The 18,226-nt window shown below is 43.8% G+C and overlaps 2 protein-coding genes across 3 annotated transcripts; both read left to right on the top strand.

The window, feature by feature from the left end:
- Positions 1 to 3,864: 3,864 nt before the first annotated feature.
- LOC129814416 (angiopoietin-related protein 3-like) lies at positions 3,865 to 7,269 on the top strand. Its single transcript, XM_055867523.1, has 7 exons — positions 3,865 to 4,488; positions 4,838 to 4,948; positions 5,063 to 5,186; positions 5,347 to 5,460; positions 5,542 to 5,637; positions 5,912 to 6,184; positions 6,378 to 7,269. Exons 1-7 carry the CDS (start codon positions 3,973 to 3,975, stop codon positions 6,587 to 6,589), a joined length of 1,446 nt encoding a protein of 481 aa, XP_055723498.1. The 5' UTR covers positions 3,865 to 3,972; the 3' UTR covers positions 6,590 to 7,269.
- Positions 7,270 to 7,984: 715 nt separating this feature from the next.
- LOC129814414 (phosphoglucomutase-1-like) lies at positions 7,985 to 16,172 on the top strand. 2 transcript variants are annotated; one of them, XM_055867522.1, is made up of 11 exons: positions 7,985 to 8,865; positions 9,629 to 9,791; positions 10,062 to 10,208; positions 12,288 to 12,413; positions 13,534 to 13,724; positions 14,182 to 14,336; positions 14,513 to 14,628; positions 14,735 to 14,870; positions 15,203 to 15,386; positions 15,480 to 15,614; positions 15,871 to 16,172. In XM_055867522.1, the coding sequence occupies exons 1-11, from the start codon at positions 8,608 to 8,610 to the stop codon at positions 15,958 to 15,960; spliced, it is 1,701 nt and encodes a 566-aa protein (XP_055723497.1). In that variant the 5' UTR covers positions 7,985 to 8,607; the 3' UTR covers positions 15,961 to 16,172. The 2 variants fall into 2 exon arrangements, with proteins under 2 accessions (XP_055723497.1, XP_055723496.1); XM_055867521.1 differs by having other exon boundaries at positions 8,252 to 8,865; positions 9,629 to 9,827.
- The last annotated feature ends 2,054 nt before the right edge of the window (positions 16,173 to 18,226 follow it).

Genomic DNA, 18,226 nt, shown 5'->3' with positions numbered 1-18,226 from the left:
AATATTAAGTTTGCTGAAAATAAATGCAGTTGACAGTGAGAGGATGCTTATTTTTTTGCTGAGTTTATATGTCAAGGATCAAATACATTTAATATTCACCTGTCTCTGTGTACCCTTTCCATTTTCCTCACACGTTTGCATACACAATAACGAAAGGTTAAATAAAATCTGTTTGTCCTCTCATATTGAATAAGCTATTTTATTACCAAGATTTCAAGTCAGTCAATAGAGTCAATGTCCATGTTTGTGAGCCTTATCGTGTCATTGCCTACTGCTAGATACATCTCCCTGTGTTGAATGTCAAGTCATCCCTAAAGCCATCATTCACTGTAAATAAGATAAGGCATTGTCTCAGGGACAATGATGATGTTGTAGTTGACCTTGAAAGTTTGACTATGACATTTTGAGTTTTGAGTCGCTATTCATGAGTGATGAGGAAGAACCACATGGTTCCATTGCACCAGGCAAGCTCAATAAAGCTCAATAAAGCTTAAAAAATAATCCATGGTGCAATGGTTTTAACAATGGTTCTAAGATGATTTACCCTTAAAATGATTTTTACATTTTTTTTACCGGGCCCTGGGCTCTTTTGCGTGACGGAAATGTTCTCCTGAGTGTTTGTTTGAGCCTGCATAGAGTGCCAGATAGGCAGGGTTTTTCACTTTTGGGACCATTCCAATGCGCAAGACAAGCTCAATTTACTATTTGAGAATAATAATATACACTGCTCAAAAAAATAAAGGGAACACTTAAACAACACAATGTAACTCCAAGTCAATCACACTTCTGTGAAACCAAACTGTCCACTTAGGAAGCAACACTGATTGACAATAAAATTCACATGCTGTTGTGCAAATGGAATAGACAAAAGGTGGAAATTATAGGCAATTAGCAAGACACCCCCAAAAAAGGAGTGATTCTGCAGGTGGTGACCACAGACCACTTCTCAGTTCCTATGCTTCCTGGCTGATGTTTTGGTCACTTTTGAATGCTGGCGGTGCTCTTACTCTAGTGGTAGCATGAGATGGAGTCTACAACCCACACAAGTGGCTCAGGTAGTGCAGTTCATCCAGGATGGCACATCAATGCGAGCTGTGGCAAAAAGGTTTGCTGTGTCTGTCAGCGTAGTGTCCAGAGCATGGAGGCGCTACCAGGAGACAGGCCAGTACATCAGGAGACGTGGAGGAGGCCAACAACCCAGCAGCAGGACCGCTACCTCCGCCTTTGTGCAAGGAGGTGCACTGCCAGCGCCCTGCAAAATGACCTCCAGCAGGCCACAAAATTCTGATGAAACTAACACTGTAAATGTGTGAATAAATGTGATCAGTGTTATTCCTGATAGTTGCTAGTTGATAATACAGTCTACACAGGACTTTCTAATCAGCAGGTTTGCATGGACGGGAGTTTCGGCTTTCAATGGTGACATCACCATACGGTAAATTGGTTAATAGACCAATAACAAAGAGAGTTCAAAATCTCTCTGCCAATAACAGCTAGTTTTCAGTTTCCCCCTCAACATTTAGACCACTCCCAGACAGTCATAGCAAAATTCTTGTTGAGAAATAGTTGATCTAAAAAGCTATTTCTCCAATTTTGATCGAAATCTATTAAACATCAAATACAAATTAGAGTTTAAAGATCAATTGGTAAAATCAGGTTTTCCTCAACGAGACAATTTTCAAGCCTAATTTACTGTTTACAGAACGCAAGACCACAATTAGCGTTACAAATTGTGTCAACAATTTTGTAGCTGCTCCTGCATCACCACCCTTAGCGGAGCAGCCAACAGCTGGAAGCATGTGGTTTTCAGGGATACAGCTAATTCAACCTAGCTTCCTTTGCCGCTAAAACACGGATGTGGGAACTCCACTCAGCCGTTTCTACCTTAGGTTACTGCATCACTATGAGAATTTTTGAGTATCCTTTGGTTGGTCAGACACTGCTTGAGTAAGACCTGTTTGGTCGAAATGCGTTGCAGTAATATAATATGGTCATCTGGTCCTACTTGTATACTGTATATGTTTGTAAGTAGTTCACAGCATCATACTCGTTGCCTTTTTGTATTCCTTTGGTTCCACAGTCAAAAGACGACAATAGCCAAAAGACTGTTGGCAACCATTACAGTTTATGCCTGTCATGTTATTTTTGCGGTGCAACTACATAGGATAACTATTTTGCATAGCCATTTGCGCTTAATTGTTTTTGTGTTCTTACGTAAACTATTAAAAAGCATGATCTGACACACACCCAAAAATGTTTGTGGAGGTGCTGACTAAGGAAGAGTAAACTGTATAAAAATAAAGTCGCACACTACCCAGCTAGCACATTTGGATCTTTGGAAGTTGTGGGAACGTATGTTTTTGGTTTCACATTGGTTGTGGGAACAGAAGCCATATGTTTAATTACTGGAATGTTAAATCTTTTTTAATTGTTCTGAGAACAGAAGTGAAAATTAAATGAAATTTGCTTAGGCAGTAATCATGCAAACACATGTATTTTTTATTGTGGCACGGCATCAGTGAGATTAGAAGCTATGATATTATGTTCTCTATCCATGGAATTAGTCAAGCTCTAAGAAATATATGGTTCTCAGAACGTTGTGTGCTAACTGGGATATCACCACTACTATACATGTATGTAGCAGTATCAGCTGTATCAGCAGGAATGATTACCCTATTCTGTAGGATAGATGCACGAGTAGAAAGGAATGTCCGCAACTCTGATATGCTCCCATGGTGATTTAATTAGACGCACAAAAAATATGTCCCAGTGATCTCAGAGCGAAATGTTGACCGTACATTCTCAGTCATTGCAGAGGGCTGCCATTTAAATATTTACATTGCTTACATTTCCAACCTTACTTACATCATTGACCTTTTCTCAGGTAAAAAATAGCTTAAACAAAATATTGCAAAACTATAGGACAATGTAGGATCTTAATAATTACACCTGTATTATCGTAGCAAAATAATCCGGCAGCAACATGGTTTTAACATTTTGTCTATAATGTTTCTTGATCAGTGTTTAGGCTATTAGCTGGTCAAAATGAGGATACATGAAAAGTGCAATAATGTTAATATAACTGTGTTAGTGTGGGTTTTCATTGAATTGATGTCAATCTTGAAGCTCATCTGCATTTCCTGTGGCGAAGAAAATTTCTCAGCAACAAAACAGTGATACAATTAAGATCCTACACCTGTAGGACATGTTACGCAATCAATATAATATGTAAACTGGGTCATCTGAAGTTTACTACAAACTATTGCCAGGAACTGTTCCAAAACAACCCAGCCTCATTAGTAACTTTTTCACTGAGAGACAAACAGACCCTTCATTACCTGCGACTCTCCAAATGTGAATGTTATGAATGGCTATACAAAGGAAGATAAGAAACTCAAATCAGATATAATATGTTAACCACAGATGTTGTTGATAATAGTGCACACTGTTCCAAGTGCAAATATATTTGGGGACTTTGGCCCCACCATTGAGAACCATCAACACTTTATTTGGGCATCCATGATGATTCACCGACTGGGACACTGAAGTGGACATTTTGGAATAGCCATTGTTGGTGGATGCTGGTACCAGGCTGGCACACCAGTGTGTTTTGAACTGAACATTCCAATTGATTGCATCACACACAGCTGCCCACTCAGTTCTTTTGTTTAGAATTTCAGAATAGAACACTGAAATAACGGAAATAACTGACTGCAGTCATTTCAAACAAAGCCTATAATCAAAGGGTTAAGCTCTTTTGTAAGCTGGACTCGTGGATGCTGCAGCCATATTTGCAGAAGCAAATTCAGTTGAGACTAAGTCAGTTAATAATCAACCTCATCCAAGGCAGCCTATATAGCTTCCCAGTACTGTGTCCTGTGGCGTCTTTTCAAGGGAAGAGGGGACTCAAGTGGCCGGCTGGCCAGCTCAATATCAACACGAGACGGTCTAAAGACAGAAACAAACAACATCATGAAGCTAACGCTAACCTTTATGTTCGTACTTGTGGCTTCGTGGCCAATGGTCCTCTGCACCAAGGAGGAGCCCATGTCCGAAGACCCTCCCCTCCTTCAGGTTCCCGCCGTCGAGGCCCGCTCCCGCTTCGCAGCTCTGGACGACGTGCGTCTCCTGGCCAATGGTCTCCTCCAGCTTGGCCACAGCCTCAGGGACTTCGTCCACAAGACCAAGGACCAGATCAATGGCATCTTCCAAAAACTCAACATATTCGACCACTCCTTCAACCAGCTCTCTGTGCTGGCCAGCGAGATCAAGGAGGAAGAGGAGGAGTTGAAGAAGACCACGGTGGTGCTCAAGGCCAACAACGAGGAAATCAAGAGCCTATCGCTGGAGATCAACTCCAAGGTGGAGAACATACTGCAGGAGCGTAGCCAGCTTCAAAGCAAGGTGGGCGGGCTGGAGGAGAAATTGAGCGGCCTGTCTCAGGGCCTGGTGCCCGCTGAGCAGCTGGCTGAGATCAACACACTGAAGGTGAGTCACCTCAAACTGACCTTAACCCATGGGGGAAATGATGTTTTGAATTGAGCATGGGGTTAAAGCTGATTAACATTCTCAAAAAACTCACAAAATATCCATGTAGAATATTGGTGTGGTAAGAAACCAATGTAAAGTTTACAGGGAATTTTTACATGATTTTCAGAAACTTCAACAAACCTCAAGAAGGTAAATTAACTAAAGTCACCTTTGGTTCTTTTACATATAGTGATTAGCCTACTCCATTTTCTTGAAGAGGAACAGCACAATACTACCAGATAGACATATTGTACACAATGATAAATATGTCTGGAGAAATTACCCTGTCCCATCATGTGTCCCTCAGGATGTGATCCACACCCAGGAGAGAAGCATCGCTGAGCTGCTGAAGGCTGTGAGAGAGCAGAGCGACCAGCTTGTTCACCAGAGGAGCAAGATCAAGACTCTGGAGGAGAAGGTAGTTGCTGCTGTTGTACAACAAATGATGTAGCTTGAGCCTTAGTCTTCCAATCATGACAGCAGGCAATTGACTACATTTTTATAGCACCACATTATTCCTTCGCATTTTTAGCTCTCCTATAACCCTTTCATGCAAGAGACCATTGAGAAACCATCTGACAACTTCCAGTCTGTCGCGCCGGACCTCACTGGGTATCTGACCAACGCCTCTGCAAATGGCAGCTTTGACATGACAGGTAAGGTAGCTTAAAAGAGTCATGGTCCTTTGTTGATTTGTATTCCCTTCAGCTCGTTCTTTGGCAACAGGTACAATTCTAGGGGCCCTACAGAACACAATGTTTGCGGGATTGATCCCCTTAGTGCTGCTGATTGACTGTGAGTGTGGTTGTGCTACAGATGTCCCATCAGACTGCTGTGAGCTATTTACCAGGGGCGAGAGAGCCAGTGGAGTGTACGCCATCAAGCCCAACCCATCCGAGCCCTTCATGGTCTACTGCGACCTGGATCAAGGTAAGACAGGCAACGAGTCGCGCCAATGCTGTGTACTAGTGTATATTTATTGATTAAGTATTTCCTATTTCCTTTCTGCAGATGGAGGGGCTACTATAATCCAGAGAAGAAAGGATGGGTCCGTGAATTTCGATCAGAATTGGGAGAAGTATGAAAACGGATTTGGAGACTTTCGAGGTGAGTGATCGAGTTGTGAGGTGCAATGTGTATTTTTTCTCATGACCAGTGCACCAGACCAGAGTACTCAATTATTAAAGCACTGATGCTGTCATCACCTCGTGTGTGTGTGTGTGTGTGTGTGTGTGTGTGTGTGTGTGTGTGTGTGTGTGTGTGTGTGTGTGTGTGTGTGTGTGTGTGTGTGTGTGTGTGTGTGTGTGTGTGTGTGTGTGTGTGTGTGTGTGTGTGTGTGTGTGTACAGCACTGAGCCTTGTTGATTTGTCTGTGTTACCAGGGGAGTTCTGGCTGGGTCTGAAGAAGGTCCACTCCCTGGCTAGTCAAGGTGACTCTTTCCTGAACATCCAACTGGAGGACTGGAAACAGGGCAAACACTTCATCGGATACAACTTCTCTCTGGATGGACCCGAGGTCCACTATACTATCCACCTCTCACAGGCATCCGGAAATCTGCCTGATGCAATGAACAACCATACCGGTATGAAGTTCTCCACTAAGGACCGGGACAATGACAACCTTGAAGACTCACACTGCGCTTACATCTACACAGGTACAGTAGTGGGGAATGGGGAGGACGACATTTCATGGATGCATGGTTTATCACAAGGCTCAAGTTTGTTCTGAATAAAATTAGTTATTGAAAGATTTTAGGAAGAATATGGTTTGATGGAACATTAGATTGAATGGAGTTTGCTGTTTTTCACACCAGCATCAAGTTGAACTAATCCTCTGGGCTTTCGCAGGCGGCTGGTGGTTCAACGCTTGTGGAGACACCAATCTGAACGGGAGATACATCCACGTGAGACCCAAGGGACGTTCAGAGTGTAGGAGGGGAATCCACTGGAAGCCCACCAGAGGGGCCTCCTACTACCTCCGATCCACCCAGATCTCCATTCGCTCCACCCCCACCACTACAGCCACCTCAACCTCCTCAGAAACAGGCAACTTCCGCTGAGAACAAACACAAGACGTATGGACAGAAACAAGACATTGACCAACCTTTGGCAAAGATACATGTGACTGACAGTCCCTGACAACAAGGCCTTAAGGAGATTTAGGAGGCCAGTTGAGTCAGGTCTCTTCTGTCGACTGCACAGTGGGACCAAGTTTATTAAATAGGACTCTAAGCCACTGTTTGTCTTTTAGCTAATCTAAAAAGGACTCACTTCTCTTCTTCAGCATTAAAGGCTTTGGGACACAAGGAACCAAATTAATTGTCAAACATTTTTATACTCAGCGTTCAAAATTTTGGGTGAAATTGATTGATAACATCCTCCTATTGTTACATGCATTTGTGGAATCCTATAGAGTTCTTGTTTAAGCATTGGAAACGATGAATTAATGGTGGGCGGTTATTCATACATGTGATCTGCGCACAAACCTCGTAAATATGCAAAACGTACATCATTCTTTCATGTCAAATTAGTGTTAAACGTGCAGATCTTAAGTCTGAATATAACCAGGTATGAAGTGGTGAAGAATTGGATGGACAGCACACAGGCATCCATCTTAATGACAGCTGTTATCACCAGGGTCTTAGTCACATTGACTCTCAGCACATTTGTACTGTAAATACTGTATTTTTGTTACTTATCACATTTTCACAGTTCTGGAAAATAAATCATATTTATGACACTACTGGTGTGGCTCTGAATAATTACCCTCGAAAGACTACAACGGTATTTCGACCACGACGAAAGACTAGCACAAATCATTTGATTTCTAATGAGCTAATCAGCAATAACATGGTTATCCAGTTGAAAGATTGGAATGTCTATATGCCTATCTATGTCCACGTCTATCTATAGCCGTTATTAGCTATACCTGTAAATATACTGTACCCTAAAACCCCTCTCTATTCAAGCCTTTACACAGTGTATTATTACTACTCAATTAAAATGGACTTGAATGGACTTATCAGAGGTTATGGGAGGGATGGGAGTGTCATGATTGGCAGAATAAGTATAGCCTGGTTACCAGTCTATTTAGCTAACACTCCTCTCCTTGTACTTTGTGTCTTGTTTCGCAATGGCACAAAGTGCCGGGAGTGGAATGTTCGCTAAACAGACGGGTACCCAGGCTAGAACAAGTTGGCCCCTTTATGTAAACAGAGGGACGTCCTTCAGTGAGGGTATGACAACATGGTGAGTGTCCGACAGGTACTTCCCCTGTATACACCGTTCAGCCTTGACCTGAAAAAATAGCCGATATCGCACCGATCTCTGATGAAATCAGACCTACAATTGGTATTTTCTTACCGAGCTAATGAGAGGACATAATGTGACAGCAGAGCCCTAGTGGTTTTTTTCCAAAAAGAGTGCACCTGTACTTTAAATCAGCTTTCAACTGGAAATATTGTTTTGTATGACTGGAGGGTCACAAGAAAAGTTGAAGGAAAGACCCCCGTAATGTTGGCGATGCAGCACTAGCAAAACAATATCCGACATTAGCCCTATGAAGCAGCAATGCATTCTACTCTCAGAGAAGAAGTTGACCCTTCACACTGGTCTGCACTAGTGTTACCACCACATATCAATCCTGTGCATCAGCAAGTCAATTCAAATCAAACCTGACCACGAATCAGTGCTCAGGGAATCTCTTACTGGAGGCAACATCCACCTCTCAAATATCATTGTCAGCATAGCTGCAGAGTACAGAGCCTAAACCACATGGCACTTCCACCTACTGCCTGGAAGGACCACACAGGGTCTGCTGCAGCCCTGACAGTGATCCCCCTGTAAATGTGCAAACTAAGGAGCGTCTTCAGTTACCATCTGTCTCTGCACACACATTAGTCTGCCTGGTTATTTTTGGACCCATAACTACCCTCTACCAGCCTGTGAAATACTGGGAGTGGCTAAGACTTTTCCCTCCCGTTACGCCTGTACACCCTTTTAACTGTCAGGGGATCACATCTACGCAACAGGTTACCCCTCTCTCCTTGTTTTTTTGTTTTTGTACCACATTGAAACAATGGATGATAGTCCACTGCAAGTTCTGACTCGACCCACAGCCCCTTACCCAGACCAGAGACCAGGTACTAGTGGTCTGAGGAAGAAGGTGTCTGTCTTCCAGTCCAAAAAGGACTACCTTCAGAACTTCGTCCAGAGTATATATTCCTCCATCGATCTGCTGGACCGCCAGGGGTCCACAATGGTAGTTGGGGGAGATGGACGCTACTTCAATCAAACAGCCATCGAGGTCATTGTTCAGATGGCAGCTGCGAATGGGGTCAGTGTTACCTGTCACTGTAACCTGTCACTATGTGGGCGACTATGTATCGGTGTCACCTTTTCCAAATCACTGGTTGGTGGTGTTACCTATTTGACACCACGTGGCCTATCCAGGGCATGCAAACATTAGTAATGGATTAAAGGTGTCTGAAAATATGCCAGGATGAAATTAACAAATTAACAACTGGTTTTATATCTTTGAATCACATACTGTTTTAAGGAAGACTGTCTATATATGCCCCGTTTATTACAATTGTTGAATGCTTGTTCTAAGTTGGTCTGGAAAACAAACTTTCTTAACTGAGGACTCACTGTCTTGAAATAGATTTAAACTAGCTTTGTTGTTGTCCCAGTGCCAGCACTAATGTGGCCCCGAGGTGCTGGGTCATAAATTAGAGAACCTCGGACGCTTTTGCAGATGGGGGTATTTTTAGGGGGATTAAAAGGAAGTTGCACATGACGACACCTGCACCTAATGTGTTTCTACCGCTGTCATTTCTATGGCCATCCTAAGTAGAACCACCAGCAACCATAGCTTATGGACTTCTCATGTTCGAATCCAGAAGTAAAAATGGAATAAAATGAAATCTATACCATCAACGTGATGCTTTCAGTCACGAAACGTGTTCAACTCCAAGCCATAGTGGCTTGTTTCAAAATAACCGCTACAATATGTAACCGCAACAGATACACTAACCTGAAAGTCAACTTCACAACACCGCTGCCAAAACATACACAACTGACCTGTGTCATCTTCGCAGGTTGGACGGCTCGTGATTGGTCATCATGGGATCATGTCCACGCCAGCGGTTTCCTGTGTGATCAGAAAGTACAAGGCCATCGGCGGTATCGTCCTTACAGCCAGTCACAACCCTGGGGGACGCGAAGGAGACTTTGGCATCAAGTTCAACACTGCTAATGGAGGTGCTGTAACTAGAGAAGAGGGAACAGAAGGAAAGGGTTAGCCAAGAGTGTTACAAGATGAGATAGAGACATTTCACACGTATCATCCTCAGTGATGCAGACATTTGACACATTTGATACCATTCCAGTCTATATTAACAATTGCAAAGACTAGAGCAGCACAATTAAGGCCGACACAAATTGAGTGCCCTTGTGTAACACAAGACATGAAGTTGAATGTGTATTCAGAGGATACAGCATTAAGTCTTGCTTCTGTTTGACCCAACCCAGGCCCAGCCCAGGATGTGGTCACCAACAGAATCTTCCAGATCAGCAGAACCATAGAGGAGTATGCCATCTGCCCAGAGCTCCGGGTGGACTTGGCTACCCTGAGCAAACAGACGTTTGACCTGGAGAACAAGTTCAAACCCTTTACAGGTGAGCACAAACACATCACTTATAACCTGACATGAGCATTTTATTTATTTGTATTTAACATTTATTTAACCAGGCAAGTCAGTTAAGAACAAATTCTTATTGACAATGACGGCCTACCAAAAGGCAAAAGGCCTCCTGCGGGGATGGGGGTTAGGATTAAAAAATTATAATAATAATATTGGGCAAAACACAGATCACGACAAGAGAGACAACACAACACGACAAAAAGAGAGACCTAAGACAACAACATAGCGTGGCAGCAACACATGACAACACAGCATGGTAGCAACACATGACAACAACATGGTAGCAACACGTGGCAGCAGCACATCATGGTAGCAGCACAAAAGATGGTACAAACAATATTGAGATAAAACGGTCCAGTTTGAGTGTTTGTTGCAGCTCGTTCCAGTCGCTAGCTGCAGCCAACTGAAAAGAGGAGCGACCCAGGGATGAGTGTGCTTTGGAGACCTTTAACAGAATGTGACTGGCAGAACGGGTGTTGTATGTGGAGGATGAGTGCTGCAGTAGATATCTCAGATAGGGGGGAGTGAGGCCTAAGAGGGTTTTATAAATAAGCATCAACCAGGGGGTCTAGTGACGGGTATACAGAGATGACCAGTTTACAGAAGAGTATAGATTGCAGTGATGTATCTTATAAGGAGCATTGGTGGCAAATCTGATGGCCGAATGGTAAAGTACATCTAGCCTCTCAAGAGCACGCTTACCTGCCGATCTATAAAGTACGTCTCCGTAATCTAGCGTGGGTTGGATGGTCATCTGATTCAGGGTTAGTTTGGCAGCTGGGGTGAAAAAGGAGCGATTACGATAGAGGAGTCCAAGTCTAGATTTAACTTTAGCCTGCAGCTTTGATATGTGCTGAGAGAAGGACTGTGTACCGTCTAGCCATACTCCCAAGTACTTGTATGAGGTGACTACCTCAAGCTCTAAACCCTCAGAGGTCGTAATCACACCTGTGGAGAGAGGGGCATTCTTCTTACCAAACCACATGACCTTTGTTTTGGATGTGTTCAGAACAAGGTTAAGGGCAGAGAAAGCTTGTTGGACACTAAGAAAGCTTTGTTGTAAAGTGTTTAACACAAAATCCAGGGAGATACCAGCTGAGTATAGGACTGTATCATCTGCATATAAATGGATGAGAGAGCTTGCTACTGCCTGAGCTATGTTGTTGATGTGAATTGAGAAGAGCGTTGGGCCTAGGATCGAGCCTTGGGGTACTCCCTTGGTGACAGGCAGTGGCTGAGACAGCAGATGTTCTGACTTTATACACTGCAGTCTTTGAGAGAGGAGGATAGCAACCAGGCCAAAGACCCCACAGAGACATCAATACTCCTTAGCCGGCACACAAGAAAATAATGGGCTACCGTATCAAAAGCTTTGGCCAAGTCAATAATAATAACAGCACAACATTGCTTAGAATCAAGGGAAATGGTGACATCATTGAGGACCTTTAAGGTTGCAGTGACACATCCATAACCTGAGCGGAAACCAGATTACATACCAGAGTATGTTTTTCCAACACTTTTGATTAACAGGGCAAAATAGAAATAGGCCTATAACAGTTAGGATCAGCTTGATCTCCCCCTTTAAATAAAGGAAGAACCATGACTACCTTCCAAGCAATGGGAACCTCCCCAGAAAGGTTAAAAAGGTCAGAGATAGGCTTGGCGATGACAGGGGCAGCAACCTAAAGAAGAACGGGTCTAAACCATCTGACCCAGATGTTTTTTTGGGGGTCAGGTTTAAGGAGCTCAAGAGAACTGGAGAAGTAGACTAGTACTGGATGTTTGGTTCCTTGTTGGCTGTTTTAGAGTCGGCAACAAGAGATAACTCACATACTTAGGCTAGGATTAAATAAAACCTGCACTATAAAAAAACAAATAAAAACCATGACAGTCCAGGTTTGCAGTGCAAGATCAATGTGACTGTTTAACAGCACAGTTTCTGGTTTGACTTAATCTGTCCGCTGAACATTGCTTCTATTTTTACTCTTTGAACTGTTTCCCTCCTTTGCTTACTGAGATGTACAACTGAAGGGATTCTTTGTCTTTGCCACAGTGGAGATAGTGGACTCGGTAGAGTCTTACGCCAACATGCTAAGGAACATCTTTGACTTTGCTGCACTGAAGGAGCTGCTGTCTGGTGAGAACCACATCAAGATCCAGCTAGATGCCATGCATGGAGGTTAGTAATCTAGCGTGCCAGACTTCACAGATACGACGTCGACGTGTGATTGGAGTATATGCAATATTCAGAGACACACTCGACTGGCTCTGCAAGATTAGGAGGGAAGAAGAAGGCTACTCTATTCAGATGTACAGTACAGCAAAACCTACACTATAGTTATGCTGTTTTCACAAGCGCGTATGTTGATATATAGCTTAGGTTTCATATAATCTCACATGGTGCCACAGTAAAGATGAGCAGAGCACGATTTGTGAGAGCCGAAGCCCAGTCGAGAATTCAGCTGTCGTATCTCACTATCTGTTACATGATCCAGTCTTTCAGGAGAGAGGGGTTACAGCTCCCCTGTGATAACACTGAAACCAAAGGCGGGACCCCCCTTCGCACAGGAAAGCCGGTGTCCTTAGACTGCCAAATCGCCGAAGATCTTGACGTGAATGGAATTTTAACAAGGTTCCACGTTCATGCCTACTCCCTCTCTCCGATAAGACGTTCGTGTCTATGTGGCTTGGAGCAATCAGCCGGTCAACCCAAGGATGTGTCCATGTTGAACTGACTTCAAAAAGCTTCTGAAATTGAGAGATCAAAGTTATGATGATGATGAGTAATTGAATACTCTGATATCTAAAATGTGGGCTAACAGTGTACTTGGCAAGTGTTTTAACAGGACTGGGAAGAGGGTCAATATCATTCAATAATCCATTAAGAAAAAGGATACTCTTTCAATCAAATTTCCTTCCAATTCTCAATAATCTCTATCATGATGGTTTCCCAAATGTCGCCATCACAGTGTTAAACTATCACTATTTAACTCTCAAATTCTTTGCCATGTCTTCGCCATAACCGCCAAAACCCACTTACAGAATTCCACACCTTGATCCTGTGTCTCTACTCTGTCAAAGACTGCGATTTCCCTAATTCCAGTCTCTTTCAACAGCCACACTATAAAACAGGCACTAGAGACTGGTCCAATTCAAATTCTCTATTTCTCTAATCCTGTCTCTTGGACCCCATGGCACTTGTCCCATTGAACTGTTTATTATTAAACGTGACTCTATCCCCCTTTCTGTCCCTCCCTCCCTCCTCTCGCTCTCTCTCTGTAACTCTGTCTACTTCTCAGTGATGGGTCCCTATGTGAAGAGGATACTGTGTGAGGAGCTAGGCTCCCCGGCGAACTCTGCCATTAACTGTGTCCCCCTGCAAGACTTTGGGGGCCAGCACCCTGATCCCAACCTCACCTACGCAGCCGACCTGGTTGAGACCATGAGGGGGGGCCAGTACGATTTTGGAGCTGCCTTTGATGGTGACGGTGTGCGTGCTAAATCAACCAATCATTTTACTGTCTTTATAATCATGATCACCATTTTAGGTAATCATCTTTCATTTGTGAATTTCTCCTTTATATAGAAAAAAACCTAGAACCCCCCCCCCCCCCAAGAAATATTAAAGTGCTTTAACAGCCAAAGCTGACACAACAACTGAAAATCTACTGAGAAACGTTTTCTTATTTTTCATCCAAGATAAGGAAATGTTAAAATAGTACCCATCAAGCATCCCAGACAGACTGAAGACTGCTATCACAACTTTAGGGTTAGGGGCTAGATGCCTTGAATTGTATTTAGATAAATTACCATGCTGCTAAACCTTCTCTTTTTTATTTTTTACTTAACCTTTATTTAACTAGGCAAGCCAGTTAAGAACACATTCGTATTTACAATGACGACCTCTCTCTTGTCGCCTGACCTCTAACCTCTGTCTGGTGTTCCAGGACCGTAACATGATTCTGGGTAAGCATGGCTTTTTTGTCAACCCCTCGGACTCGGTGGCTGTCATCGCTGCCAATGTCTTCACCATCCCCTACTTTCAGCACACAGGGGTGAGAGGCTATGCCCGCAGCATGCCCACCAGCGCTGCCCTGGACAAGTAAGGCCTCGGCCTGGCATTATCCAATGAGAAAACGAGCCATTGACCACTACTGCATTTCATCCTGTCTCAGTGAACAAATGATAACGAACTTGAATATTGAATGTACAGATGTGTGCAGAATGATAACCAAAACAACAACATGACTAAATCCCCCATTTCTCTGTATTTTGTAGTGTTGCCAGGGCAACGAAGATTGAACTTTACGAGACCCCCACGGGGTGGAAGTTCTTTGGCAACCTGATGGACGCAGGCAAGCTGTCACTGTGCGGAGAAGAGAGTTTCGGCACAGGTAGCTCATCAGTGAGTCAAAATGTCAGGAACTATGTTGTAGTTACATGAAAAGTGGCAAACACTGCAAGAACCTCAAGCAATCTACACTGTTTCTATCATGTCAGGTGCTGACCATATCCGTGAGAAGGATGGACTTTGGGCCGTGCTGGCATGGCTGTCCATCCTGGCAACGAGGGAGCAGAGTGTGGAGGATATCATAAAGGACCACTGGCAGACGTTTGGCAGGAACTTCTTTACCAAGTGAGCAATGGACAGTGTGAATCACAGTACTGACCTCTGGTGGTCAAAGCATATCATTGCAGACATCCTTTTTCTGAATCTTCACAGACTTTCTCAGGGAGATGTAGTGAGGCTGGCTACTGCTCAAGTCTGAGTGAAACCCGAGAGTTGTATAACATGCTGAAAATCAAATCAAGCGGAAAAAAAGACATGATGATATGAAAGCAAGTGTCAAAAAGTGGCAGTGTGATTCTCTTAGACAATGACAGAGGGGCTGGCCTCAGGGAGATGAAACACGTGAGCGCCGTAGCCAAAGCTTCTTATTTCATCTTCTGCTGTGCTGCCTTGGGCAGGTATGACTATGAGGAAGTCGACCTGGATGCAGCCATTCAGATGATGGAGGATCTGGAGCTGATGATACTGGAGAAGGCCTTTATGGGCCAGAGGTTCGCTGTGGGGGAGAAGCTCTACCAGGTGGAGAAGGCAGACAACTTTGAATACACTGATCCCGTAGACGGGCGCATCTGCAGAAACCAAGTGAGGAATGGAGGCGGCTATTTCGGCGTGGACGCAGAATTGGACCTACGTGTTACATTGGACTAATTCATTTTCATCTCCTCTCTCTTGCAGGGCCTGAGGATAATATTCACAGATGGCTCCCGGATCATCTACAGGCTCAGTGGAACAGGGAGTGTGGGGGCAACAGTTCGGGTCTACATCGACAGCTATGAGAAAGACCCTGACAAGATCTTCCGAGACCCACAGGTAAGTCTAACACCAGGCAAACGATGATTCAGAGATTAGATCTCACTTACCAAACTATGGTGTTTCTAATAATATCATCATGGCCATGTAGCTACATACTAAGTCTATAACCTGTGTGTGTGTGTGTGTGTGTGTGTGTGTGTGTGTGTGTGTGTGTGTGTGTGTGTGTGTGTGTGTGTGTGTGTGTGTGTGTGTGTGTGTGTGTGTGTGTGTGTGTGTGTGTGTGTGTGTGTGTGTGTGTGTGTGTGTGTGCCAGGTGATGCTGGCACCCCTGGTTACCATAGCCCTGAAGGTTTCACAGCTTCATGAGAGGACAGGCCGCAGTGGACCATCAGTCATCACATGATCGTCCATTACCACCCCTGCCCCTCCTAATAAAAGCATCAAACTACACTGTCTATCCCCCATCCTACCTTCACTGACATGGTCATTTTACCCTTCATCCAAAGCATCTTTGTGCGATTTTGTACCTTCAGATCAACCCCAACTATCACCACTCAGCTTCTTATTAATTGAGAACGAGTGAACTGTACCAAAAATAAAACATTCTCAACTTTGTATTCGGTTGTTGGTGTCATTAGTGAAATCCCCATCGATCAGGGCTCGCCAACCCTGTTCCTGGAGAGCTGCTGTCCTGTCCATTCACTCCAAAAACCTACAGGAGGGTATCTCTCCAGGAACAGAGAGTTGAGAAGCCCTGCCATAGATGGTATAGGTCTACAGACAGTAGCATGGGAAATTCCCCAATGAATCGGTAATGAGAAGGCCTTGGTCTTCATTAATATTGCATCATCAAAGTGAAAGAAACATTCCATATCAAAATCATTTCAATACAGAAATATTGATATGCCTGTTCTGTCTTCAAAGTGGGATTTAAGATTAAGCGCTTTCTGTAATACTATCTATAACTACCGTACTATAAATAGGTCGTTCTAGGTACACTACATCAAGTGAAGTTGAGAGGTATGTAGCCTAGACTAGGACTATTTGTTGGCTGTCTGGCTCCATCCAAAGCAGTTCTTCCCGCCAAATTGGCTGACAACAGCTTCGAAACGTATCAACTTGCTCCATTGTTCTCTTGTAAAGAATGTGTTCAAGTGTGCCTATGTAACAGTATAACTTTAAACCGTCCCCTCGCCCCGACACGGGCGCGAACCAGGGACCCTCTGCACACATCAACAACTGACACCCACGAAGCATCATTACCCATCGCTCCACAAAAGCCGCGGCCCTTGCAGAGCAAGGTGCAACACTACTTCTAGGTTTCAGAGCAAGTGACGTAACTGATTGAAACGCTAGTAGCGCGTACCCGCTAACTAGCTAGCCATTTCACATCCGTTACACTCACCCCCCTTTCAACCTCCTCCTTTTCCGCAGCAACCAGTGATCCGGGTCAACAGCATCAATGTAACAGTATAACTTTAAACCGTCCCCTCACGCGAACCAGGGACCCTCTGCACACATCAACAACGGTCGCCCACGAAGCATCGTTACCAATCGCTCCACAAAGGCCGTGGCCCTTGCAGAGCAAGGTGCAACACTACTTCTAGGTTTCAGAGCAAGTGACGTAACTGATTGAAACGCTAGTAGCGCGTACCCGCTAACTAGCTAGCCATTTCACATCCGTTACACCTAGCTCCAATGCAATATTTTATCATGGAAAGCATGCATTTGTTGTATGAAATATTGCCACATACTGTTGTCAAGTTGTGCAGCAACGAAAACGATACCTCAAAACTGCAGACAGCGGATCTAACAGTGAGTTTTTCTAACTTAGTTTACAGCTATGTTTTCTGTATGCATCATATCTTCAGATATTAGGTCATCCTACCTGTGTGTGCTTGTCAAAATGTTTTCACGGGAACAAGTGTGTATTCATGTCACCTTCAAATAACCTGTGAGCACTATTTTTTATGGGGGTGGAGGCCAAGCCAGTGAGTGACAACCTGCGTAAATGGGCGGCTAAAGTGGAGGGACTGAAGGACACCTTGTCGGAAGGTGTGATATGGCCATGGAGTGTTCAGAGCATCCCAAAATAATATATTGTTGATGATGATCAGCTACTGATGATGGTGATTATATGGTGTCTACACTTGGTGTCTAAACTTGTTGTCTGCCAAAATAAAAAAAATGCTATTTATTTTTTGAATCTTTCTGTTCTATAAGGTGTTACAGTTTAGTGAGGCTTATAGCTCTGTCCCCCCAACTGTCAAGATCAACACCGTCCCCTTCCACACCAATGGTGAGTTGCCAGCAATACTGTATCTATTGCCATGATAGTGTCATAAAAAGGAAACTGTTTCCCTATCTGTTTTGGCTGAAGTGGACAAGTACACAGGTAGGCCATGTATCCCCTGCCTGGACAGCGAGTGGAACCCCAGCCTCTCGATTAGCAGCATTCTACTCAGCGTAATGCAGTACTGCACATTTTTTAATACAATAAAGTCACCAGATAGTCACCAGAACATTTGCATTACAATATTCATGCCCTTACAGTGTTTTTTTTGTATGCGTATTTAATCAATAAAACTGAACTTAGTTACATTTTGCTAGTGCAATTCCACTAGTGTTTGTCTTGCAAATCACTTCTGGGGCCTTGAGAAAAGCCAGCC

The sequence above is a fragment of the Salvelinus fontinalis genome, chromosome 17, assembly GCF_029448725.1.
Source record: "Salvelinus fontinalis isolate EN_2023a chromosome 17, ASM2944872v1, whole genome shotgun sequence".
Classification (NCBI taxonomy): Eukaryota; Metazoa; Chordata; class Actinopteri; order Salmoniformes; family Salmonidae; genus Salvelinus; species Salvelinus fontinalis.
This window is presented reverse-complemented; position numbering and strand designations above follow the sequence as displayed.